The 26,940-nt window shown below is 38.4% G+C and overlaps 1 protein-coding gene across 1 annotated transcript in view; it reads left to right on the top strand.

Moving 5' to 3' along the window:
* The window catches only part of LOC141392453 (uncharacterized), a 159,608-nt gene extending 135,143 nt beyond the window's left edge, over positions 1–24,465 (top strand). Inside the window, exon 5 of the mRNA XM_073965391.1 lies at positions 24,151–24,465. Within this exon, the coding sequence (XP_073821492.1) occupies positions 24,151–24,465 (315 nt within the window). The remainder of the gene's footprint in view (positions 1–24,150) is intronic.
* The last annotated feature ends 2,475 nt before the right edge of the window (positions 24,466–26,940 follow it).

Genomic DNA, 26,940 nt, shown 5'->3' with positions numbered 1-26,940 from the left:
CTTTCCTGCTACATAAATGTCTTTGTCATGCTAGATAACTTTTTGGTTTTGGTCATAAGTATTTAACATTACATCTCTGATATTTGATAATTAAATTTTCACAATCATTGAAAAGAAGTTCCGTGGAGAGCGATTGTCCAGGGATAGTGGTATAGGGTATCCCATGGTCGGCTCCGTCCGACTATAGACTTTTCTTACTTGTTTTTTAATCATAATTTTTTTAAGAAAACAAAGTTATAAGTTATTTTCTGTTTTTCTTTTCATTTTTTATTTATATCTTTATTATTGGAAAACACAAAAATAAGGAATTCAAAATTTAATAAACAAAAGTTAAAATTAAAAAGACATTTTAGGTCGGAAATATAAGCGGACAAAACAAAAGCACTAAATTATTAATTATTCGAGGCGAAATAATTAATTTTTGGAAAATTTAGCTTAAATCCTTAAAATACTGAAAATTAGGAGGTGCCGTTATGTGGGGGCTATACCCAAACGTGGACTCAGGTCCACAATTTTTAGTGGAAATGTTTTGTGACCCATTTAAACTGGTAAGTAAAAAATAGGGGACTGTGCTATTTTTCGATGAATCTATGTTTAATTTAAAGTATTCAGATGGAAAAAGTCGTGGACCAAATGGGCAACGGTTAAATCCTAAATATTGCAAAGACACCGTAAAACATGGAGGCGGAATAATGGTCTGGTATTTTTTCTCGGGGCAAGGGATTGGACCAATTCATAAAAATCGTGATGTATTAAAAGGCGTGATTTTTCATTATGCTGAAGAAAAGAGGCCACTTACATGGACCTTGTAGGAAGATAACGAGCCAAATATTGTATCGAAAGTGGTTAAGGAGTGATTCCAAAACAATTCGACAGAAGTACTCCATTGGCCCGCCCAATCCCCAGATCGTAGTCCTCTGTTGGGGCTTGTGAAGGATCGTTAACTCAAAAATTAGATGAAAAATTGCAAAACCAAAGAAAATTTTTAATTAATTCTCTTTCGAGTTGAGCTTTTTAGACCTATTATACACATTGAAAAATTAGGAGTCTACCGAAGTCCCACGCATTCAAGCATTGCGCTACGTTTCACGGGTGGTTAAGCCGATCTTCAGGCGTATTGAATGTTGTTTTTGTGGCAGACGAAGGCAAAGCTTGGGAACTAGTGTATATATCGCACTTCATTAGATAAATGCATATGCGAAATTATGTCAGTTAATTGAAACTCCAAACTTTTCCTATAGTCCTGCTTGGTAATCCCATTTTTCAATGTTCACAAATACTATGGTTAATTTTATTCCTACGTCATTAGTAATTGTTCTCCTACATATATCCGAAGATTTTTGATCATCAATTATTGTCTACTAAGGTTTTGACAAATTGATGGTGGCTCAGAACGCTAAGACGCCGGCAACCTTGACACTCAGTTGTCGGAGACCCAGGTTCGAATCCCAGCCTGGCTCATGCTGAAATTATTTTTTTTATTTTTGCCTTATTAATTTATAGTGATTTTTAACTAATTCTCTTTCAATGAGCTTATTAGACCTATTATATACATTGAAAAATTAGGAGTCTACCGAAGTCCCACGCATTCAACCATTACGCTACGTTTCACGGGTGGTTAAGCCGATCTTCAGGCGTATTGAATGTTGTTTTTGTGGCAGACGAAGGCAAAGCTTGGGAACTAGTATAAAAAAACAAAGAAAATTTATTTGAAGCCGCAAAAATAGGCTGGGAAGCAAAGTCGCCTGCAATAATTAATAATTTAATATCCTCTATGCCTAAAATATGTGTTTAAGTTATCCAGAATAAAGGATACGCATCGAAATATTGATTTCAATAGTTTTTGTTGTACCTTGAATAAGTTTAGTTTTGTCCGCTAATGTTTGCGGCCTTAACTGTTTTTACAGTGTTTTATTTAACTTGCTTTGGTGTGTGTTTATTCCAAATCTGGTAACTCATTTTTAACACAGATGCAGTTTACCAATCGAACTAAAACTTTGCACACTTTTCAGATTTGGATGACAATACACGAATATGAAATCAAAACCAATATTGGTCAATTTTTACACTGTTTTACAGTGTTTTATCTAATTTGCTTTTCAAATCTGGGAACTAATTTTTCACACAGTTGCAGTTGACCAATCGAACTTAAAATTTGCACACATTTCAGATTTAGATGACAATACGTGAATATGAAACCAAAATAAATATGGGTCCATTTTTTCCTATAGCCCCCATATAACGGTACCACCCGATTTCCGGTATTTTGCTTTTCAAATCTGGTAACTCATTTTTCACACAGTTGCAGTTGACCAATCGAACTAAAACTTTACAAACTTTTCAGATATGGATGACAATACATGAATATGAAATCAAAACCAATATTGGTCCATTTTTACAGTGTTGTACAGTGTTCAATTTTACATGCTTTTCAAATTTGGTAACACATTTTTAACAAAGTTGTAATTGACCAAGCAAACTAAAACTTTGCACACTTTTCAGATATGGATGACAAATACATAAATATGAAACCAAAAATTGTGGACATAGGTCCAGGTTTTGATATAGCCCCTATAAATGGTACCACCCAATTTCAGGCATTTTAAAGTTTGTATCTGCATTTTCGGCCTAAATTGGTTATGGGGTTCCGTTGAAAATGGAAAGAGCATATTGGGAGGGGAAAGTTCGGAGGAGGTTGTTCGGCGGTGGTTTTTCGGAGGTTCGGTGGAAGTTGTTCGGAGTTAAAGTGAATGTTGTTCGGATGTTCCGAGGAGTTTGTTTGAAAGTTCGGATGAGGTTGTCCGGAGGAGATTTTTCGGAAGTTTGGATGAGGTTGTTCGGAAGATCGGTGGAGGTAACTGCTCTGTAGGTCGCAATAATAGTCCGATCGCCTCGAAATTTTAAATAAGGTATGAGTATATGACAAAGAAGCCTGCAATTTGAGATCGCGATCAGATAATATTTAGAGGGTTAAATGGACCACAAATGTTGTGTGAAAATTGTGAAAATTTTTAATATACAGCGTATATCTTTTTCTTCGCAATTAAAGCTCAATAATCACGAAATTTTGCACGAGGTAAAAGTTTAGCTAGAACAAGATGCTTACAATTTTGGATGATGATCTGATATTATTTAGCGGGTGAAATGGACCATTACTTGTGTATGAAAAATTCAAAAAAAATATTTTTGGTCTATATTTTATTTCCTGGAGGGCATATGCCGGCAAAGTAGACTACATACGGAAATAGAACTACTAATCTTCCCCCTGATGAAAATTGCAATAACGTGTCTGCTAGATAACGGGCCTACTGCCTAATATATAATGGGTTTTGTGTCGAGAACCACATTTTTTCATTCCAGGCAACTTCAAATTTTCAACGGTCCCAAAATACCCTTCAGTAATGTTGGCGACATTTTCTGAGTACTTCAGCCATAGAGAACTTCTCTACAAGTGGTGTCTTAGACACGCCGTTCGGACTCGGAGATAAGCTGTGGGTCCCATATCATTGAGCGATTATGAATCGGGGTACACTCCCTCATTGATATAAGAGAATTCTCCCTTTTCCCTTCTGGGATAATTTTGAAACAATTATTACATTGTTTTTTAAGCTTGTGCCAGAATCCACAAAGTTATTTTTTACAATAAGTTTATTTCTTCCATAAAGAAATTTTTGTTTGTGTAAAGCTAATTCCCAGGGGTAAAGGTGTAGGGCATCGCATGGTCGGCCCCGTCTGACCATATCCTTGGCTTACTTGTTTGATTTGTAATCTGCCATTTAAGGTTTCCTGCAGTTGTAAAACATCTACACCAACAATTGTCAACATAGATAAATATGTTGATATAACCCCATATAACGGTACATCCCAAACTACATAAATCTGAACTACCTTAAATCTGACATTTGAGGTTCACCGTTGTCACCAAACTTCTCCACCAAAAATTGTCAACATAGGTACACACTTTTATATAGGCCCCATATATGTATATGCCGCCCGATTGAAGACATTTTTAGATAGATTTTCTTTTTTTTTGGGTATACGTGGTCAGAAGATATCTCCATCTTTAATTGGAGACGCGAAAGAAAACTACTTACAGTCGAACTTCTTTATAACGAACTTCCCTGTAACGGATACCTATCTATAACGAAGTTTTTTTTATCACATAATAACATCATTACCCAAGTGCTACGTCAAAGAGAACTTCGACCGTATTACATTTTAGATCAGATTATTATGTGGTGTAGGGTATAAAACGTTCGCCTATTTTTTTTATTTGATTCAAATCATTTCCTTTGGTTTTGTGAAGTCTAAAAGTGAGTAAATTTTTTAAGCTGATATCAGTCATACGTACTTCACCGGTGGGGTGGCGGGTCATAGGTGAGAAGCATGAACATGGGTGCAACAGTCACAAACTTGGGAAAAAATGGAAATTTCTTCACATTTCAGTTTTCGATTTAATAAAATTCAGAGTCTAGAGTGCATTTATATCATTTATTAGCAAACGTCAGAAGGGATCTGGATCTCGAAAAACATTTCAGCGTAGGGATTGGACCCTTATCAGGGTGAGTAATACTGATCTATTGACTTTATAAGGGGCGGTATCATTGGAATTTCGGGAGTCTATAAAGTTTAAAAGATTTAGAAAGCTCATCAGATGCTAATTTACCACACTGATTTAGTATATAGATAGTTCCGGGAAATTTTACTTACTTTTATACTTCCCACAACAGAAGGGAATGATTTGAAGCATATAAAAAATTATATTTTACAAAATATTGAAGATTTCTTCCTGCGATTTGGTTCAGTTGCGTACATTTTAAGACGTGTCGTGTATTTTCAAATTTTTTCATAATGTGGTTGTATATCGAGTCAAAACTTTTTATTTTCTTATTTTTGAAGCATTAAACTATAAATACAGTATAATCTCGATAATCCGGACACCACATGTTTTGGCGGTGTCCGGATTACCGAGTAGTTACGAAAAACACACAATTTTGTGTTTAAATTATAAATAATGCAAAATTTATTCAATAAAAACGTTTAATTTAACATAAACGAAGTCGTATTGAAAAAAATAAATCGTTTGTTAACATTTTGCCTATTTTTAGTCTGAGAACAGACTTCAAAACATCTTTCCTCAATGACATCATCGGAGTCATTTATTTCTATTGTCTATAAAAAGTATGTCCCATCTCATTGAGCTAACATGAATCGGGGTGCACTCATTAATATGAGAGAAGTATCCCTTGTCCCTTCGGAGATGTTTTTGGGAGCATACCTAAAATTTCGAATGGCTTTAAACGACAGATTTTAAAGATTTTGGACCTTTTGCTTTTCTATTTCTGTTGCAGAGTTGCGTGTTTAGGAATAATCCTTCCTTACCAAACTTGTGACCTGATGACCAATCTGTAGCCAATTTGGTCTGTAGCACAATTTTTCATGCAATTTTCCATTGTGCTGCGTTTCACGGGTGGTTAAGTCCGATCATCATTTTGCTTTTGAGTTTTTAAGCAAAATTATATTCAGCACTTTACTCTTTTTTACTCACAACGAATAAATTTTGCATACCATTTATTTTTTATCAATAAAAAAACTAAACTACTAACATAAAGGAAAAAATGTTATCGTAATAAAAAATAGTAGCTTCTTGCAGGTTCTGGAACAGATCAAAAATAAATGACAAAAATAACTCAATGTAGAAGAAAACGAATGAGTGTCCGGATTATTGAGGTAAAAAAATTATCGTGTTTCCGCTTTACCGAGTCTACAGTGTAAATATTTTTAGTGTCTGGATTACCGCGTTGTCCGGATTATCGAGATTATACTGTAAATGCAAAAAATACCTAATTTAACTTGCAAATAAATATTTTAGGGACATTTTTCTAATACGTTAAATTTTGTGGCAAATGTATTGGCCACCACTGTATGCTCACTTTCGAAAGAAGGACCAAAGTAAATTCTTGATCAAAGCTCAGGAGGACCATTTGTTAGCTATCATCCCCAATCTGAGTATGGGGTCTTTTTTGTTATATGTATGTACGAAATAGTACGATTTTTGAAATGTGGAAATGTAATGGATTTCACATTTCCGCACTTTCACTTTGCTCACAATGTAACAGGTTTTGCATGAGCAACTACATACGACCGACTTGGAAAGCCTTCTTCGCCACAACATTAAAGAAAACTTAATGAGTATTTGGCCTTTTTGAAATTATTTCAATTTAACTATCAAACCACAATTATACATTTGTATAATTGTTTTTACACCCCTTACATGACCTTTTCGTGTTGTTGGTAGTTTACTCCTTCTTATTCTTCATCAACAAACCACACATGAAAATACGTTAACTCCATTTATATAATTTTGTGGGTAAAAGTATTTTTAGTTATCTCTTTTACTTCTATTTAGGGTGTTGCTCCATGTTATGGTTACATCTTGTATATGGATGATTATGGGATGTACACATGTGTGTGTGTGCGTCTGATATACATATGTACGAGTGTTAGGTATTTTAACAAAAGGACATGGCAAATTTAATGGTTCATATATTTTAGATGACATGTGTTGCAAAAGAAGGCATAAATGTTTCTTTTTTTCTTACTAAATGTTACTCTTTTTGTTCTATGTTACCAGGAAGACTGGCAGGAGTATACGGAACGGAAGAGAGTAAGGGAGTTGCTATAACCCCCTACTGTTGTTAAGTTTATGGATTCTGTTGTCATAACTTTAATATATTAAAGAGTATTTGAACAAGTGAATGGTTTGTTAGGGCAGCCTTAAAACTACCCACCTATACCACAAATATAACTCATACACACATGTGTGACATACACACACGGTGGCAACACAACGACACACAATTTTGCTTTTCATAAACTTAATGGCACAATGTTTAAAGCTTAAAGTTGTTTGTTAACTTGCCATAGAAGGACAACTAACACCACCACAAATATTAAAAGAATTGAAATGTACACATGTACACAACAATATTCTCATTCATTTCACCAGCCGTGCAGTCAGTCAACCAGCCAGCCATCCATCCATTCACTCAAACCACCACAAAAAAAAAAAGATATACACTTGAAATTTAAAGTTTGGTTATATTTGGCAGAGCCAAGCATCAAAAAGAAGAAGAAGAAACAGCACGATTGAAAGGCAAGCGGGATTATTAGAGTGTGTGCATAAATTGAGATTGGTGTGAGGATTGAAATACTTACGAGTTCAGATTAAGGATGCTGTAAAAAAAAACAAAAAAAAAAAAGAAACGGACCCAAAAAAAGAAGAATGCAAAGAATGATATACAAATATTTACTTTTCAATAGCAAAAAGAAAACGAAGAAAAAAGTAATGTAAAACAAAAAGAAAAACCCGTGAAAAAAGAAGAGTGAAAATTTTTCTAAAATACGGTAAAGGAATAACAAGCAGAAAAAAGGATGCCTGGTTTGTAGCCAAAACCCTTTTTTGCCCCGACCTCTTCCTACTCCATTTTTATGGCAACATTTTAATGATTATAATGTTTTACTAATGTTAACGTTTCTTTTATGTTATGGTTTTGTTAATGCGGTCTAAGATAAATTTGAAAGCTTTATCGTATTTGCGGATTTTGGATTAAATATTTTATGAGATTGTTCAATCTTACACGGGTTTCTTTATGTGTGTGGCAATAAATATTTGAGATCTTAACTGGAAATGAATGGAAATTGTTGAATTGAAACACGATGCTTAGTTATTTAGGTGTTCGTGACACTGATCATTGAATTGAGGTCAAAGAGCTATTGTTACTGCTTTTTGCGGCGTCCACCTTCATTTGAGGTTTCTATAGCTGTTTTCACAATTACTTTCTGCGTAAAACGTCAGTGGTTTCGCATTCACACTACTACTACTACTAGCCTAGTAAACATTGTAATTTAAACATTGCAGTTAGGAATGCAGTTGTAGACGTATAACTCATACCGCTCGCGGGTGATACGCAGGTTGGACCGTCAGATATGTTACGAAATTGTTCCTCGAACAGGCGAAATCTTCGTATATATCCACACTTTGAGTTCCAGCAAGTGTAGGTAGTGATTTTTGGCAAGATTGAATAAGAAATACGTCTTTAAGATCGATCAGACTGAATCATACCATAAAATATTTCGAACTAAAATTGACAAATTTGTTTTCTTTTCCGATCCACAATTTTAGGTGCGAAAATTTTTCGACCCCAGATAGGTCAGGAAATATCAAAAAATGTTTTCAATCAGGTGGTACCTTCATATGGGAGCTATGTATACACTGTGTGTAATTTTTTGGGTCATATTTTATTAACCATATTCTGAGTCCACAGTGTGATAGAACATCAAAAAAGAAGACACGTGTCTCGCCGTTTTTCCCTATCTCATCAACTTTCGCGGTTATAGGCCTCTGAAGGTTTGAGTCTTTGATGTAAAAAGGGTAATTTATCCAGGACTATATTTTCCAAACCGTTAGGAAATTTGAATGTATCTCAGAGGCAAAGTTGTAACTCTTGTGTTAAAGAACAAAAATTGTGAACACATATAATCCATCAAACTTCATCTGTAAGGTCAAAATCGCCAAGGTCAAATTTCTTTTAAAATTTTTTTCTCGGTTTTTGCTCTACATCAGTGATGGCCAAAAACACACATTTGCAGATTATAACTTGCGCTAGTGTGAGTGGAAACGTAAACAATGCATTAACATAACGAATGTGTTTATAGTGTATGTGTGTCGTATGCCCGCGGGCATAGGATAGTTGTTGTTGGTGTTCAAAGATATAGTCCTGACTAAATTACCCTTTTTACATCAAAGCCTCAATTCTTTTGAGGCCTATAACCGCGAAAGTTGATGAGATAGAAAAACACGGTGAGACACGTGTCCTCTCTTTTTTGGTCTTCTATCACGCTGCGGTGTCACGCTGCGGTTACCATGGAGAAGTTTTGTGACTGCAGACAACCAACAAATTTTCAAAACTTTTGGTACAGGTGAAGTTTAGTGACTACTGTCGGGTCGGCATGAAATTTTATGCAGCTGGGGATGCTCGTGGCCACTTTTACAGCGGTACAATTCTTTATTAAAAAAACAACCCACACTAGATTTGTTTCTTTTCATTATGTCCCAGGCAGAAGGTATATCTCTGATAGTATTTTACTTGTAATTATACCCTCCACCTTAATATTCCGTTTGTTACACATCGAAATATTCGTCGGAGACCCTATATATATCCTACATATATTCTTAATCACCATAAAAATTTAAGTCGTTTAAGTATAGCCCCCATAGCTCGGTACCTCCCGTTTTTTGGTATTTTCAAGGTTTTATCTCATTATCACATCGAAATTGCTGAAACTTTGTGTTTAGTATTCATTGAGGGTATAACATTTTCCACCTGATTTTTCCGGCATAGGCCCCATAGAACGGTACCTTCTGATTTGCGGTATTTTGAGGGTTGTGGCCTCAATACCACCTAAAATGGCTCAAATTTGGTATTTAGTTCTCGTTGGTGGTATACAACTTTCATCTGAAATTTGTCGTATGGATTCACGTTTTCACATAGCCCCCATGGAACGGTACCTCCCGATTTTCGGTATTATGAAGGTTGTGTCCTCAATACCCCACACACATGGCTGAAATTTGGTATTCTAGATAGTCAAATTATAACCGGAATAACTGAAATTTGGCATTTAATCCTCGCTATAGGTTAGTGGCGACCAACAAAATACCATCAACACGAAATCATGTGTGAGTGTGTTGGTAAAAAAGCAAAACCTAACTGATGTTTATCATTTGTTTTTGTTAAAGTACACTGTAGGTGAGGGAAGGTGAAAACAACTCAACAAAAAGGGCTTCCCTGCTATAGATGCAAGACATTTTTAAAGGTACAAAACATCCCTTGCAAAAAATCTGATAATATAGGTAAGCGTTTATGTATAATAATAATAATAATAATTATAATTGTTCCACAAACATCTAAGAAGGGACAAGGTAGACTTCTCTTACATCAATGAGTGCACCACGATTCACATTAGCTCAATGATATGGGACCTACGATTTCGAACGGCGTGTCTTAAGACATAACTGAAAAACTCAGAAAATGTCGCCAACATTACTGAGGGGTATTTTGCCGGGGAATCGAACCCACGACCTTCAGCGTGCAAGGCGGGTGTGCATACCATTGCACCACGGTGGCACGTTTGTGTATAGCCATCATATTAAGGTAGCCCGAGCCCACAAAACCTAAATTCGGAAAATTGTAAATAATGATCCATGTTTCGGAAAGAATAGCGATGACGATCAGTTAAGATATTCCGCTCCTGCACGCAGAAAAATATATGTTAGAAATATGTTTGTATCCAAACAAATATTTGTTTGGGACTGATTGCAAACAAATATATGTTTGGATCCAAAACATATCTCAATTTTATATGTTTGGGTACCAACATATTTTTTATGTTAGAACATATTTTTCATGGGTGGAGAGAGGATGTTTGTCAAAGAGAGTAACAACAGGGCTCTCGCGGCTGCAGAATGCCGGTTTATAATAAAGAGCTGTGTGCATGGTGTAATAGGAGACGCAGCAGTTTTGTGATGTTTATGCGTAAAACACGTGTGTTTCGTGCTTTGTTGTTGTTAACCAACGTAGCAAGCGAAGAGGAAAAGAAAAAAATGGTATCAATTTTTTTCTTCAGTGTTCCTGACACAATCGTTGATTAAATACGGTAAAGTGAGTGAATAAGTCAGTGTTTTGTATTTTCTTAAAGAAATTGAGCTTTTTAGTAAATTAAATGCCAATACTCAAAGAGTGGCCTAACTCAAAAAATGCATTTTCTGAGTTGGCAATTCCTATTTTTTCTACGACTTCCACTTTATCTTGTGTCAAATTTTCATGCTGATAGCTCTAAAACTCGACGATTTACAGCTCATTTACTATGAGTTGCCAATAATTCAACACACAAGTTTTTCGAAGTTATGAAGAACTAAAACACTTCAAATTATGATTGATCCTGCACAGCAATTTAGCACTGATATCTAGCTAGCTGCCTGGGAAATATGGTCCAAGTAGTGATTTTAGTTTTTGTGTAATAACACTGCTCAACAAAATTGAAAAATTGAATGAAATGTCGGTGGAAGTCATGACGATTTTAAGGTAATGGCCGAATCATGGACGCTATGAACTTTATATTAAATATTTGAATACTGGACTATATAGTAGACACCCTAAGCATATCCGTTATTCCGTATGAAGATCCTATGACTTCCACCGATGACGTAATCACAGCGTAAATTACTCAAAATATGCAATTTTTACAAGGTCCGTCGTATGTTTTCTATATTTTCTTGATATATATTCACAATAATTATTTCAAAAACTGTTTGTATCGAACGTATAACATCTCCTTAATATATTAGTGCCGAAAAAACCCACAAAAAATATTTGTTTGTATCCGGAAATAACGAAATTCTGGGTAAAACTCGTAAAAACCGATTTTGAGCTATATCTCAAGAACAAGAGCTGATGAAGAAAAACCGGGACCGGATTTGAAAATAACTCGCCGATTTCATTTAGAAACAACAACAACTTCGGTTGAAACAAATGTCGTGTTGACCAGTGTAGTCTTTTTAAGATGGGAAGGCAAATTTCAATCGCCAACTTAAAACGCGTTTTTCTCGAAACTGGATTTTTTGAGATGTGTCACTCTTTGAGTAATGAGCGATATGTTATGTTTGGGATTGCTTGCAAACGAATATATGTTTGCTGCAAAATATGTTTGGGACATATGTTAGAGAGGCCTGTTTTCTTTGTGTGCAAGGAATAGCAGGACGATCTTTGGAATTAGGAAGCTAATTGTTTCTTTTTTTCCTATTTATTTCTTTCCTATTTAAAATTCTGTTCTTTTGTCAATTCCTGTATTATCAATTTTGTATTACAGGAATGCGAAATTCATAGATTGGTAGCCCTTTTGTGTTGTCCAAGGTGGTTTTATAGTCATGGAACAGGTGATACTAAATGGCTGGTAGATACTAGAGCTACCGAAAGGAGTGACTTCCAAAAGTATGTATGAATTCAAGTTCTAAATGGCGCACTTCTTGCATCGTGTTGATCCGTCCAATGTTATACAGTGAAATTTGAATAGGGTATTAAGCTGATTCTTCTCGCATAGTGGGATATTTCAATGGAATAATTCAGATCACTGAAGCCACTAAGCCGTCTAAAAAATGTTTAGTAATACGTTGGGGGAGTTTTGCTATCGGCAAAAATTACTCTTTCTTTTCTCAAATTACATCATTTTCGAAAAGAATCTACGTTGCTAAACTCTTTATTGTACCTCCCTCACTGAAGTTAAACAAGTGAATGTCGTTAAGTTCGACCGGGCCGAATTTTTATACTCTCCACCATCAAATATTGTTATCTAAAATGGAATAATGAGTTTCTTTTCGCGTCCGCAATTTTAGGTGCAAACATTTTTTCGACCACGGATATCCAAATGCCTTTATTATCTAATATCAAAAAAGTATTCAATCAGGTGGTACCTTAATATGAGGGCTGTATCAAAGTGTGGACCTATCTTGACAATTTTTGGAGGAAAAGTTTTGTAACTGCAGGGAACCTCAAATGTCACAGTACGGGAAGATCCGTCAAACAATATAGTTACGATCCTCAAAATACCGAAAATCGGGATGTACCGTTATGTGGGGGCTACACCATAACATGGACCAATGTTGACGATTTTTGGTGGTGAAGTTTTGTGACTATAGAAAAACTCCAATATCAAATTACAGATAGTTCGGTTATGAATTGTAGCCCAAACCCTTAAAATACCGAAAATCGGGCAGTTTCGTAACCGTGGGGGCTATACCAAAACATGGAACTATGCTGACAATTTTTATTGAACAAGCTACGTGTCCACTAAGAACCTCAAATATCATATTACATATAGTTTGGTTAAAAATTTTAGCTAAAATCCTCAAAATACCGAAAATCAGGTGGTACCGTTATATGGGGGCTATACAAAAACATGGACCTATGTTGCCAATTTTTTGTAGAGAAGTGTTGGAACCACTATCAACCTCAAATGTAAAATTGCAAGTAGATAAGTTAAAAGTTTTAGCTACATCTTCAAAATACTGAAAATTGTTATATGGAGGCTACTTCAAAGCGTGGACCTATCTTGACAATCTTTGTTCGAAAAGTTTTGTAACTACAGGGAATCTCAAATGTAAAATTGCGGGTATTTCTGTCAAGCAGTGTAGCTAAGACCCTCAAAATACCGAAAACCCGGAGGTCCGTTATATGGAGGCTATATCGAAACATGGACATATGTTGACAATTTTTGGTGGCGAATGTTCGTGACCATAGAAAAAGTTAAATATCAAATTGCAGATAGTTCGGTTAAAAATTGAATTTAAAACAAGTAAGCAAAGGCTAAAGTCGGACGGGCCGACCATGTGATACCCTGCACAACAACCTCTAGGAATTAGCTATGTGCAACCGCTTGGACGGTGAATGTCCGGGTTTGATTCCCAGACCTGACCACATCAAATTTTAAACGGTGGCAAAATACCCCTTTGTAATGTTGGCGATATTACCTGAGTATTTCAGCCATGAAAAACGTCTCTACAAGTGGCAACTTAGGACACGCCATTAGGAATCGGTGATAAAAACTAGGTCACATATCAATAATTTAATATGAATCCATTGATATACGAGAAGCCTCCCTTGTCCCTCCCTTTTACCAATATCTCAGGAAGTATGGACTAACCCCGTAAAAATTATATCGTTGCAATAGGGACAGTGAAAAGAACCTCCATCAAAAAATTCAAATAGATCCGATACGAGTCCTCAATCTGCACTTTTCCCAATTTTTGTGTGGGAGGTACTCTGAAGGACGGGACCAGTATAGTCCATATTCCAACCTGATACATGACTGGATGAAATAATACGGTGTGCAAAGTTTGGAAAAATCAGAAAATCCCCTTGAGAGTTATCTTGCGGATTTGCCATTTTTTTAGGTTTCTTGTTTGTTTTTCAAGGTTTCTTGGAACTTTTCGTCCATAATCTCATGAAGTATGGACTTGCTATTGCAATTGTACCTTCTTAAAGCGGACCGCAAGGACAATCTTAAATTTCACTTTTCCGAATTTTGTGTGGGACGTACCCGAAGGTGTGGACCGATATAGTCTTACCCGATCTATCAATCGATTGCTCACTTCGCCAGTCATCGTTCATACAATTTTTCGAAAAATTTTGAATTTCTGTGGGGGATGTGTGGACCTATAAAGCCTATATTTGAACTTAAACTAAGTTTGGGCAAAATATTACGAAGTATAAAATTTGGTTCAATCGGTAGGTCCGTTCGAGAGTTATCGAGCGCACCAGCCAGCTAGACAGTAAGAGTGGCAGATGAACGGATAAGGCTAAATCGACTCCAAATTGTCTGAAACGAATTTCGTCTAAACATACTTAGGGTCTAAAACGATTATTTCGATGAGACACATCTTTGGTCCTAAAACATCCAGTTGGACAAATGAACTGAAAATTTCTCTGTCATGGTAGAGATAATTTGTAGCATGGGAGGAAATTGTGGTTCTAGCAGACACATTATTGCAATTTGCGTCAGGGGAAAGTCAGTAGTTATGTTTCCATATGCAGTCTACTTTGCCGGTATATGCCTTCCAGGAATTAAAATATGGACCAAAAATAAAATTTGTATATTTTTCATACGAAATTAATGGTCTATGTCACCCGCCAAATAATATCAGATCATCATGCAAAATTATAGGCATTTTCTTTACCTATACTCTTACCTCGTGCAAAATTTCGTGACTATTGAGCTATAATTGCTACCTCGTAACGATCGGTCCATAATTGCGACCAGGAGTTTGATTACAATTTATAATGGACAGACGGACGGACGGGCACACATCTCAAAATCGCTTTATCTCGTCGAGGTATGAAGATTGGTATACCACATTGGGGGTCTCCGACGAATATTTCGCGGTGTTACATGCATTTTTCCCAAAACAAACTTATACATAATATCCTTTCCACATAGTGGTGTAGGGTATAAAAAACATTGAAACACTTCCGATACCTTTACGCTCCCCCAAACACACCAATGATGGAAAATCTTAATTTTGTTCATTAATAGCCAAAAACATATTTTTTGTTTCCATAGGCACGATTTTCCATTCATTTTCTTTGGCATTCTTTTTACTTTGAGAAAATTCCCAATTCTTCTTTGCTATGCTATGCTGATTAAACAAACCGGAACCGGAAATCCATCAGCATGAATCTGTGAAATCAAAAGTTTTACCAATAAAAATAACTCGCAGTTCCTTACCCTTTGACGGAGAAAGTAATGAAAGCAAAAACAACAACAATGCTTTGGGATATATTTGCCTTAAACCACATAAAAACAAAAATGAAGAAAAGTATTAAAGGATTCATTCATTGAATTCATCAAATAATTCCAAATATATTTTCATATTCCCTCACACTTGAAGTTTTATTGCCGCTGTGAGCGAAGGCATTCAGCCGGGAAGAAAATTTTCTGAGCTGCAAAGAAATCATTGGCATTAAAATCAGTCGACCATAACCGCCAACGGTTATCTTTGTAACAACCACTCACCCACTCCTTATTTACGAAATTTTACCACCATTTTGACCACGTTTTGAAATCTTTGATTAGACAGTGGTGGTCCGTCCGTTCATTTTAACTTTTCGTTCGGCTAATATTTATTAAAAGCAACAATGTTAGCTAGCAATCATCAAAAGTTACTTAGAAGTTTTGTTGTATTGGGAAATTCTCTTATAGACAAATATATTCGGGTGTGCTAGGAAAATATTGGTTTATATATTGTGAAGCTGGAAAAGTTATCGTTGTGTTTTCTTTTTAATGGAAAAAGCGATCGTATCCTGCGGCTTTATTATTCATCAGCCTCATCATCGCCGGGCAGCCATTTTGCGGTATTGGTTCGGTAGTATTTTCGAAAACCTCGTTAGTGAATAATACTCTTTCCATGACCTGAGAACTATCTTTACCTTGATGTCCGTTCGTACTTTGTTTTCTACGTTTAGTAGGGTGCTCTATGAAATTCTACCATCATCACGAACCTGGTGACAGTCAGGTGCCCTTATGAATGTCGATATGCTTAAATCTGGTGATGCGTTCCTTACAGCCGCTAAAGCTCGTTTCGACGTTTCACAATGGAGGTTAGATTTACTGACAGCTGGATAAAATACATTCTCATTTCCAATTTTCCATTAAAATCTCCTGGGATTATTTTAATGTCGAGGACAGGCCATCGGTGATTTCTTCAAGTCGCTAATAAAAACATCTTTGGTTTACTCGTCCTTATCTTTGGTCTGGTCATGGGCGCAGATAATATTGATGTTAAAGAATTTAGCTTTTATTCGTATTGTCTCTGGTCTCTAATTCGTCGGGGTGAAACAAGAATGGAGCTCTCTTAGCCTCCGGAAAACTACAAATCCACAGCCATTGTTGCGTCTGGTCTCACGGCTTCTATTGTCTAATACGAACCTTTGTTTATAACCCCAAGATTGAATTTCTATTTCAGGATAGTGTTTAAGGTTCGAATTAAATCTCTGTGGTATTAGCGATGAGTGAAAAGTTGTGTATCTGAAACAAGTGCTTACCCTAGCCATTCTCTTTTTCGTCAAGTAGAATGCATTCTGAAAAAGTAGAGTCCGTGCTTCCCAATAGTTATGATTGCTCTCGACATCTCGAAGACCTTCGATAACTTTAACCATGCTAAGCTGTTCGAGGGCATAGATAAGACTTACCTCCAGTGTTGTTTGAAACGTTTTTGGAATTCAGAAGTAGGAAGTCGAAGACCCCTAGAGTGAAACAGGGATTCAAATTAGAGATCGTGATCATGATGTAGGCGGGTGATTGTATGATCATGGGTGTAAAGTTCGATAACATGTTTAAGTTGTCCGCGCAAGCCACAGCTATTAGCGGCTACCACTTCAGTGTACACGTGTTTGTATCCCGGAATGCCTGCTCCGGAATCTTTTGGTCAGTGCCGGGACGGAGAAAACCCAATTTATTTGTGCTCAATTTGTCACATCCCCATCCACGACACTCAAACTTCGGTAAGGTGCAATAGAACACAGCCTCCAATGAACACAGCCTCCAATGAGTCGTCATCAGAATACGCAACTCCCCGCAGTCCCACCAACAGCAGCCGCACACGCAGCACTTAACACCAGTCGTTGTTGCTCCAAACCCTGAAAAGGCATCCTTTTTGTAATTTAATTGCAATGGATTCCAAAGTAAGATCGAGAAGAAGTGGATTTTATGAGCCGGAAGAATGTCATGGTTGCGGCGGTTCAGGGAAGCAATGAACGTAATGAGGAAGGATCGCACCAGAAGTGGAGTTGGCGGATGAGGTTTCCTATTGCACCAGTCTGTTCAATACAGAGCTATCTTGCTTGAGCCTGGTTGTAATGAGCAGTATACATAGAATATATGGGGGTAGCAGTCAGGAGTGGAACTGCCGAGGTAGAGTTGTTGAAGGTATACATCCCGCCAATAAATAGCTGTACTCCAGGTTATAGGCCCAACATTAGCCCGCTTTTGGAAGGTTACAACCGTCTGGTCTTGAGGGACTTTATTGTGCATTATGAGTTGTGGCATTCGGTCCTCGGTAATGACAAGAGCGTTATAGTGCTGGCTGAGTAGATTGATAACTCGACGTTTTGCACAATTAATGAAGAATTAGCGGAGAGTGTCACAGTTCGATAGATATATCCATCGTATCAACTGGTCTGACAAATGACCTCACCTCGCTACCCGTCGTTATTCTCCCCCTAATTGTCTCCATCAGCAGACCTCCAGATTTCATCACCTCTGAACGCCGCGCTTCTGATGTTCGTATACCAGAGATAACGTTCCAAGAAATCATCACAGCTGCAACCGGTCGCTATATACCTGCTGGTCGAATACCCAAAGTGAGACCAAATTGCGTAGCAGGGACGACGGGATTAGCAACTGGGCTGGATGAGGTTCAGAGAGCTGGCACTGGCATTTAGCAGGTTGGTCGGTGAGCATAAGCGGAACTAGTGGCTAAATCAACTGTTGAGTTGCAAAATTGGCGACGTTAAGCTGATTGATCCGTTATTTTAATCGACAGTTTGTAGAGCATCTCTGTGGTCTCTTACTGCCTAGGAGGAACCACCAAAATTTACAATGGGTGGATTTGCGAACGTCATCATTGACGCTAAATAATCCAAAGTGTTGAGTCCTGATGTAATATTCATGGCAATACTGAAACAGCTGAATAATGGTATGGTGGTCCCGCAAGGATGCGAGCAAAGATGAATCGTACATACCGATTTCGCTTTTGTCGCTCGCAAGAAAGGCTTTTGAGGCTTTACTCTTCCACAGCGTCAGAAATAGCTATTCACTTGCTGATCATCAGTATGGATTCCGTAAACAGCACAGCACGACAACAGCGCTGCACGCTATCTTCACACATATTAGGACTCAACCAGAGCAGGCCGTGCAATAGAACAGTGAAGGGGGTGCTCGACTTATAAAAAGTCTTTGATACTGTCAATCATTCCAGGTTGTTTTAGGACATTCAAAAGACAAGTTTAAAACGTTGAATAATCATTTATATGTGCGGACGTTAGTCGTACGTGGAATTTAGGAACAATAAGTCCATGCTCCGTAGAGTGAAACAGGGAGTTCCCCAAGGTGGAGTGATGTCTCTTGAACTGTTTAACCTCTACTTTTCCTGTATTTCACCCCCCTTAGACGGTATAGAGATCGCAACGTATGTGGTTGATTGCATGGTCTTGCTTCGGATACCTTTCCTGATGACTGACTGATCGTACCACCATTTTCCACTCGAGGAATATGCAAATATCCGCAACTAAATCGACGGTCACTCTGTTCACCATGTTATGGTCGATGGTAGCAGAATTTCGACCACCAATTACCCCAAACTTCTAGTGGACACGTTTGACGGCATGTTCTCGTCATTCGCGCATGTCACAGTTATCTGCGACAAACTGAGATGTAGGAACAAGGTCAGCCGGCAACAAAGATGTGTCAAGAAAAATAAAGTACGTATGTGCCTCAGAGATGTCAAATTGAACGCCATTGGGTCGGACCGAATAGATCCTAAATTCATATACATGTTGATTCCTTACTTACTGTCGTTTCCAACATTTCTTTTCAATAATATATTGACTTCTAGTGTGTACCCCACTTCATAAAAACACGCAATGATTATTTCGTTTCCCAAAACAAACACAGAAGATCGCAGAATCGCAATATTACCCTTCCTGTTTGAGAAAATTATAAATAAATTTCAGAATATCTGCAAAGTAATTCATTATTAAATGATATACAGTTTGGGGTCCGCCCGGGCCTTATCTGCGTTTTTGCCTTGTTGGAAGTTACACAGTCGATTAGGAGTGATATTGATGAAAACAAGCCGTCCCTCTACGGCGACGAAGTTAAGTATCGGAATTTCAATTCTTTGTCGGTACAACACGTCTTTGGTATACTCTCCCACATGAAATACAAGGCAACAGCAACATATTTTCTTTTCAGAAAAAGCTCCTAGAACTGCAGATAGACCCAGCGCCAGAATAACTTGTTACAACAACAACGAGGAGGCCAGTGTCTACTTGAAAGAGGGACCAATATAAGTTTGGTGTTGGTCACTAAACAATTTTTTTTGTTTTGAGCTTTCGGGACATTTTGACTACATATTGGTGCAATCTATACTAGATCTTTGTTATACTACTTAGTTCTATATTAGAACCTTGCAATTATTGTGAGGGTGGTGCCAGAAGAAGGTGTCTGACATATATCTACTTGGAATTTGATGTACGTTTGGATAAAATATTTATTTGCAAAGTTTCGTCCCAATCGGAAACTTAATTCGAAGTTAACGTCCTCATTAGTTATTCAACTGCATCGTTTTAATCAGAACCAAAAGAACTAACTTCGAAAAAATTCCATATTAATGCCTTCTTATGTGGGGGATGAGACACAAGTCTGATCTGGACAAAGTATATGTATCTCTGCAAATCAATTCTGGTCTCTAAAAATAATATTCCTAAAAAGTTTATGTTATCCTGTCTGTCTGCTGGTGCTAGTCCTTTGCCATAAAACATATTTAACAAAAGAACTTGTGGTCTGCGCCCGTTGAATTATATTGTCATCTCGTGATCATAGAACAGAGCTTTATTTTCTTAATCACCCTACTTCCACCGGTACATCCTAATACCAAGGACATTTGTTTATACTTTGTAACCTAAAGTCATGATGGTTCCGCTAGTTAGCATGTTTAAGTGATTTTGTATATACAAGTATATGTATGTGCAAACTTTACTTTACTTTGTATGTATGTATGTGCGCTCTTTGAAGCGTTTGTGAGAATGACAGCCAAAGGATAAACATCTAGAATCGAAATAATTTGTCTTCGTGACTGTTTAACATCAAAGTAAACTATTATTCATTTATTCGTCGTTGCTCGTTCTTGCCCTTCTACGTACTTTTGGATTTGGAAATCACTTTAGAGATGTTTTTGACTTTGTTTATTTCAAAGCAGCTATTGTTGTAGTCATTGTTGTAGGTTTTGCTGTTGTTGTTGGTCGAGTATCTCATCTATTATTTTATGGTCGGTCATTGCTGTTGTTGTTGCTTCTGTTTATTTAACACAGAACTGTCAGGAAAATGCAAAGTGATTTCGAACCAAAAGCGATTGAGGCAGCAACAGCAGCTTTCGAAAATTAAATGATAGATACACTTTAATACATTTAATGCACAACCCCCAAAAGTAAATCAAAACACCAGGAATGTCCAATATTGTAGCTGTTGGTATGAGAGAAATATTTTTAAGATATCGTCCATATGTAAGACCTCAGTTGTAGACCTCATTTAGGTGCCACCGTGGTGCAATGGTATGCACGCCCGCCTTGCACGCAGAAGGTCGGGGGTTCGATTCCCCGGCCAGGCAACATCAAACATTTTTCAACGGTGGCAAAATACCCCTCAGTAATGTTGGCGACATTTCCTGAGTATTTCAGCCTTGAAAAACTTCTCCATAAGTGGTGTCTCAAGACACGCCGTTCGGACTCGGCGATAAACAGTAGGTCCCATATCATTGAGTTAAATATGAATCGGGGTGCACTCATTGATATGAGAGAAGTCTCCCTTGTCCCGTATGGGATGTTGTGGAACAATGTTTTTGTGTTTTTAATTTTTGGTCAATATAAGAGGACCTCATTTTAGGTCTATAGAAGACCCCATTTGGGTCTATAGAAGACCTCATTTGAGGTCTATAGAAGAGCCCATTTGAGGTCTATAGAAGCCTCATTTGAGGTCTATAGAAGACCTCATTTGAGATCTATAGAAGACCTCATTTGATGTCTACAGAACACCTCATTTGAGGTCTATAGAAGACCTCATTTGAGGTCTATAGAAGACCTCATTTGAGGTCTATAGATGACCTCATTTGAGGTCTATAGAAGACCTCATTTGAGGTCCATCTGCCTGCCTGGTTCCGACGATACATTCTGAAGGGATTAACCGAGATTTATGGAGATTTTAATGCTAAAATTAGGAGAAATATATCATTGTCTGCAAGTTCAGCCTTAATAAGATAACATCCGACTACGAACAAGGCTGGTCGAGTTTGCTGCGGAAAAAAGTGGTTGTGAACAGCACCAGATTCCAGCACATCCAGGCCACGTGGATGAAAGCATACAATATAAGCAACCAATGGCTTATTCTAACTGCGTAATTTAAGTTAAAAATACGCCATTTTACAACATCCGATCTGGTTTTTTTTTTATTTTTCAAATATATATTCACCACAAATATTTCAAAAGCTGGAAAGCACCTTCCGTATGAATTCATAACGAAAAAGCATCAATAAGATATTTATAGTGTCCAACCAATCACAACGACAATCTGGATAAAATTTGTAAAATATGGCCCTAAACCCTATATCAAAAACAAGGGCTGCTAAGAATGTTATATGTTATGGTTACGGATTTCTTTTATTCAGAGACTCATAGTGAAATTTGATTTGGAACATTTCTTTTTTTACCATATCACCAAAAAGTGAAGGATTTGTTAGATTTTGATCCAGTATGGAATTATGTAAAATGAACAGTCCAAAATTAAAACAAATAATTTCATTCTAAAATATATAAATTTGTAATCTAATTTTCTTAAGAAAATTGTATACCTAGATATATGATTTATTCTAAAGCTCATAGTGAAATTTTGTGCAGAATTTTTATTCTTTTGACAATTTTCACTTAGAACCAAGTTTCATATTACTTTCATGTATCAACTCGAAAAAAGAAGGAAATAACTTTCATCAAAAAATTGGGATATATTTTCATGTTTTTTTCAGCAAAATTAATACTGATATTTTCATGATATATAATGTAAATAAACATTTCTTTGGTGACCCACAGTGAAATTTGACGAAGAATATTTTTGTCTTTGACGTCATCTCTCTAAAATTATGTTTTGTGGACAATTTTGAATAAACTCAGATGAAGTCCGAATTTAACCCTAAAACGTGTTTTCCATTTTTAGAGATTCCTGTCGATTAGATAAGATATACAGATTTGGTGTGTTCTGAGACGTATAGTAAAAGTTTATGGCGAATAATTTTGTAGAATATTTGGAGTTGATATGATTACATTTTGAAGGAGTGTTTGAAAGATTTTCAAAAAAGGACAAAAAGGCCACTTTGATGAACCGCATGAGGGTTAACATATTTAACAGAAATATTCACCACATCCTCCTCTGTAAAGTTGCCAAAGACACAATATACCTAAAATGCAAGGATTCCAAGATATCTTAACTCGAATATTTCGAAAAAAAAAAAATTGGAAATTGGTTGAAAATGCCCCGCCTACCTTGGTTGCTTTCCGATGTAAACGTTAAAAACGCCGATGAACGTTTCTCATATTTTTAGCTCTACTTTCATTATCTACCTAGTTTTTCCCATCATCTTTAAAAAAAATTGAATTTGGTTGCACTTACTTACTTACTTAGCTGGCCCATTACAGAACATTTGTTCTATAGGCCGAACTAAGAAAAGATCTCCATTTCTCTCTGTCTATTGCTTCTCTTTCTGGAATACCGCGCCTTGTCATCTCTTCATCCACTTGTTTGCGCCATCTATTATTTTGCCTGCCAATTCTGCGTGCACTGCCAGGCGGCTCATATTTATACGCCATCGCTCATTCTTATGATATGGCCTAGCCAACGCAATCGTTGCATCTCAATATGTTTAACTATATTGATGTCGTTGTATAGCAGATACAGCTCGTGGTTCATGCGATGTCGATATTCACCGTCAACGCAGATTGGTCCGTAGATCTTGTAACGTGACCGCTACATTGCAAAACCGCCCCTCTGATATTACATCCAGTATCAATACAAAACTACCTCATCAGTGCATGCATAATCCCCACTTCACGCATAATTACAACTCCATTCATACATTATTTAAACTTCAGTGTATTTCCTGGTTGTCTCGCCTTACAAATAATTCTCATTCACTCCGTAAACCCGGATGGATAAGATGTTTAGTTTTCGTCGCTGAATTTGTCGAGTGCTGGCGTTAAACGAAGTACAAGATAAGACGTGTGGCATTGTCCGCAGTCACTTGAACCGAACCTAGCAACAGCCGTCGGCCTGCGATTCGTTCGCTCCTTGCGATTTGTTCGCTCCTTGCGATTTGTTCGCTCCTTGCGATTTGTTCGCTCCTTGCGATTCGTTCGCTCCTGTCGATTCGTTCGCTCCTTGCGATTTGTTCGCTCCTGTCGATTCGTTCGCTCCTGCCGATTCGTTCGCTCCTTGCGATTTGTTCGCTCCTGTCGATTCGTTCGCTTCTTGCGATTTGTTCGCTCCTGCCGATTCGTTCGCTCCTTGCGATTTGTTCGCTCCTGCCGATTCGTTCGCTCCTGTCGATTCGTTCGCTCCTTGCGGTTTGTTCGCTCCTGTCGATTCGTTCGCTCCTTGCGATTTGTTCGCTCCTGCCGATTCGTTCGCTCCTTGCGATTTGTTCGCTCCTGCCGATTCGTTCGCTCCTTGCGATTTGTTCGCTCCGTTCCTAACCATTTCCGACTCTTTTCTTTGCAGAGTAGCAGAACCGATCGTCAACAGCCGAGTACGGTCAATCACCCGAAAGCCGCCCAGCCGATTGTCGATCCAACACCGAGCCGAGTACTGCCGAGAAGAATATCGCCGACAACTACCAACAAGCCGACCGCACCCGAGAACCGAGCAAACACACCCGACGACTATCAACGAGCCGACCGTATCCGACGGCATCCGATTACCCAGAGCCGAGCAACACATCCGACGATTGCCGACGAGCGACCAACAACCAAATATCACCGAGCCGATCCACCTATCCGACGACTGTCGAGCCGACAGCCAACCGACTATCACTAATCCCATCCCCATAACCGATCATCATCGGGCCGACAAGCATCCATCCGAGATACACTACATCCCCGACTAATCTCAAAACCATTGAATATTCATATATACGTAATTGTATCAATAAAGCATTGAAGCACAATTAACTGTTGTTCTTACTTAAGGTTCGTGGGTCCTTAAGTCGACCCTGGAAACGGCTGAGCTAACCTCAGTCTTCGGTAAAACCACTCGTTATAAATGGCGCCCGAGCAGGGACCCGACAAAGAAACGAACAGCGAAAAAACTGAACCAGTCGCCACCGGAAAATTGTCGGGTTCTATGAGTAACACTGTTGGAGATTCAAAATTGGAGAACTATCTGAGCCCCGAATCCCTTAGTTGGATATACCTACTAAAACGAGAACAGTTGGTGCAGCAGTGCGAGAAGGTTGGCATCGTGACCGAAGGATATACAGTCGATCACCTCCGAAAACTACTTAGCAAATATCTGAGGGAGAAAAAGACACAAGCATCTGCTGAGAATGTGCTACGGGAATTGGAGAAGGAGGTTAAGGCGTCGGTACCCGAAATGCAACCATCTCAGACCTCCGTTGAAGTACCAGCACCAGTCCAGCGGATTGGTATTTCCGACCTGGATGTAATGAATATTATTCATCGATGGTCACTAAAATTTTCGGGTGACGGCGATCTCGTCGAATTCCTGGAGCGGTTCGAAGAGTTAGCGGAGTGCCATTCGATTCCATTCGATCGTCTTCTCCCGTCGTTGCTCACGATCTTGGAGGGAAACGCCCTGAAATGGTATCGGGTTAAAAGAGAGGAGATCAAATCATGGACCGAGTTCCGTGCCGAAGCCGAGCGATTCTTCTTGTCCAAGCGGTATATGAGTCAGATCGAACACTCGTTCTACAATCGTCGGCAGCACCATAAGGAAAGAGCAAAAGATTACATCCTGGCCATGTTGACCACGTCCCGACGACATCCGCAACTACGAAAGATGAACCATTTGGATCGCATTTACGATGGCTTGCGACCAGAATACAGGCACTATGTAAGACGTCAAGATTTTACAACGTTGGACGAATTGATGGAGTTAACCGATGATTTCGAGATATTGAAAAGGGATGAAGCCAGACTAGAAAAGCCGCATACCTCTCATATGATTCAAGAGGCCGAGGTGCCCTACGCTCGTGACACACACTGCTGGCGCTGCAAACGCCCAGGTCATTTTCGGTGGCAGTGTCGGAGAACTTCTATTAAGTGTCGGAGAACTTCTATTAAGCACACGGAATACATTCACACCGTTATATCCCACTCCAAGCGGGAACCTTTAAAATCTCAAACGAACTCAAACCGAACCCGTCCATCCCAGTCCGAAAGAATGGAGAACCCGTTAAAATCTGATGGTGTTACCAAGCACAAGAAGACCAGAAGCACAAAACCATTTCCGAGTCAAATTCGACACAAGCTCTACAACGTCGACGATCACCAGCCCAAGGAGGGCGCAATGACTAGACCAGAGCAAGCCAAGATAATATGCTCCCGTTCTAAAATTTCTAAACCAAACCGAACCTCACCGTCCGCAACCGGGAACTTACTGGTAGGAAGACCAATGGTAAAGACATCGCCAAGGAAGACAGATGGTTACGAGACTGGTTCGCCGCAGGATAAACCGGTCGCGAAAATGAAGCCGAAGCATCTAAGAGTAATAAAGGATTAGGAATGATTTGACTTGACCGCTCCTACACCTGATAACAAAAGGGAAACGAGAATACGGAAAAAAAAACATACGTAATATGTTTTTTTTTATGAAGTAAGGGGGGGATGTAACGTGACCGCTACATCGCAAAACCGCCCCTCTGATATTACATCCAGTATCAATACAAAACTACCTCATCAGTGCATGCATAATCCCCACTTCACGCATAATTACAACTCCATTCATACATTATTTAAACTTCAGTGTATTTCCTGGTTGTCTCGCCTTACAAATAATTCTCATTCACTCCGTAAACCCGGATGGATAAGATGTTTAGTTTTCGTCGCTGAATTTGTCGAGTGCTGGCGTTAAACGAAGTACAAGATAAGACGTGTGGCATTGTCCGCAGTCACTTGAACCGAACCTAGCAACAGCCGTCGGCCTGCGATTCGTTCGCTCCTTGCTATTTGTTCGCTCCTTGCGATTTGTTCGCTCCTTGCGATTCGTTCGCTCCTGTCGATTCGTTCGCTCCTTGCGATTTGTTCGCTCCTGTCGATTCGTTCGCTCCTTGCGATTTGTTCGCTCCTGCCGATTCGTTCGCTCCTTGCGATTTGTTCGCTCCTGCCGATTCGTTCGCTCCTGTCGATTCGTTCGCTCCTTGCGGTTTGTTCGCTCCTGTCGATTCGTTCGCTCCTTGCGATTTGTTCGCTCCTGCCGATTCGTTCGCTCCTTGCGATTTGTTCGCTCCTGCCGATTCGTTCGCTCCTTGCGATTTGTTCGCTCCGTTCCTAA

This window comes from Musca autumnalis, unplaced genomic scaffold (assembly GCF_047663935.1).
Source record: "Musca autumnalis isolate F117 unplaced genomic scaffold, ASM4766393v1 scaffold_2, whole genome shotgun sequence".
In the NCBI taxonomy this organism is placed as follows: domain Eukaryota; kingdom Metazoa; phylum Arthropoda; class Insecta; order Diptera; family Muscidae; genus Musca; species Musca autumnalis.
Note: the sequence above shows the minus strand (reverse complement) of the source record. Positions and strands in the feature narration are given on the sequence as shown.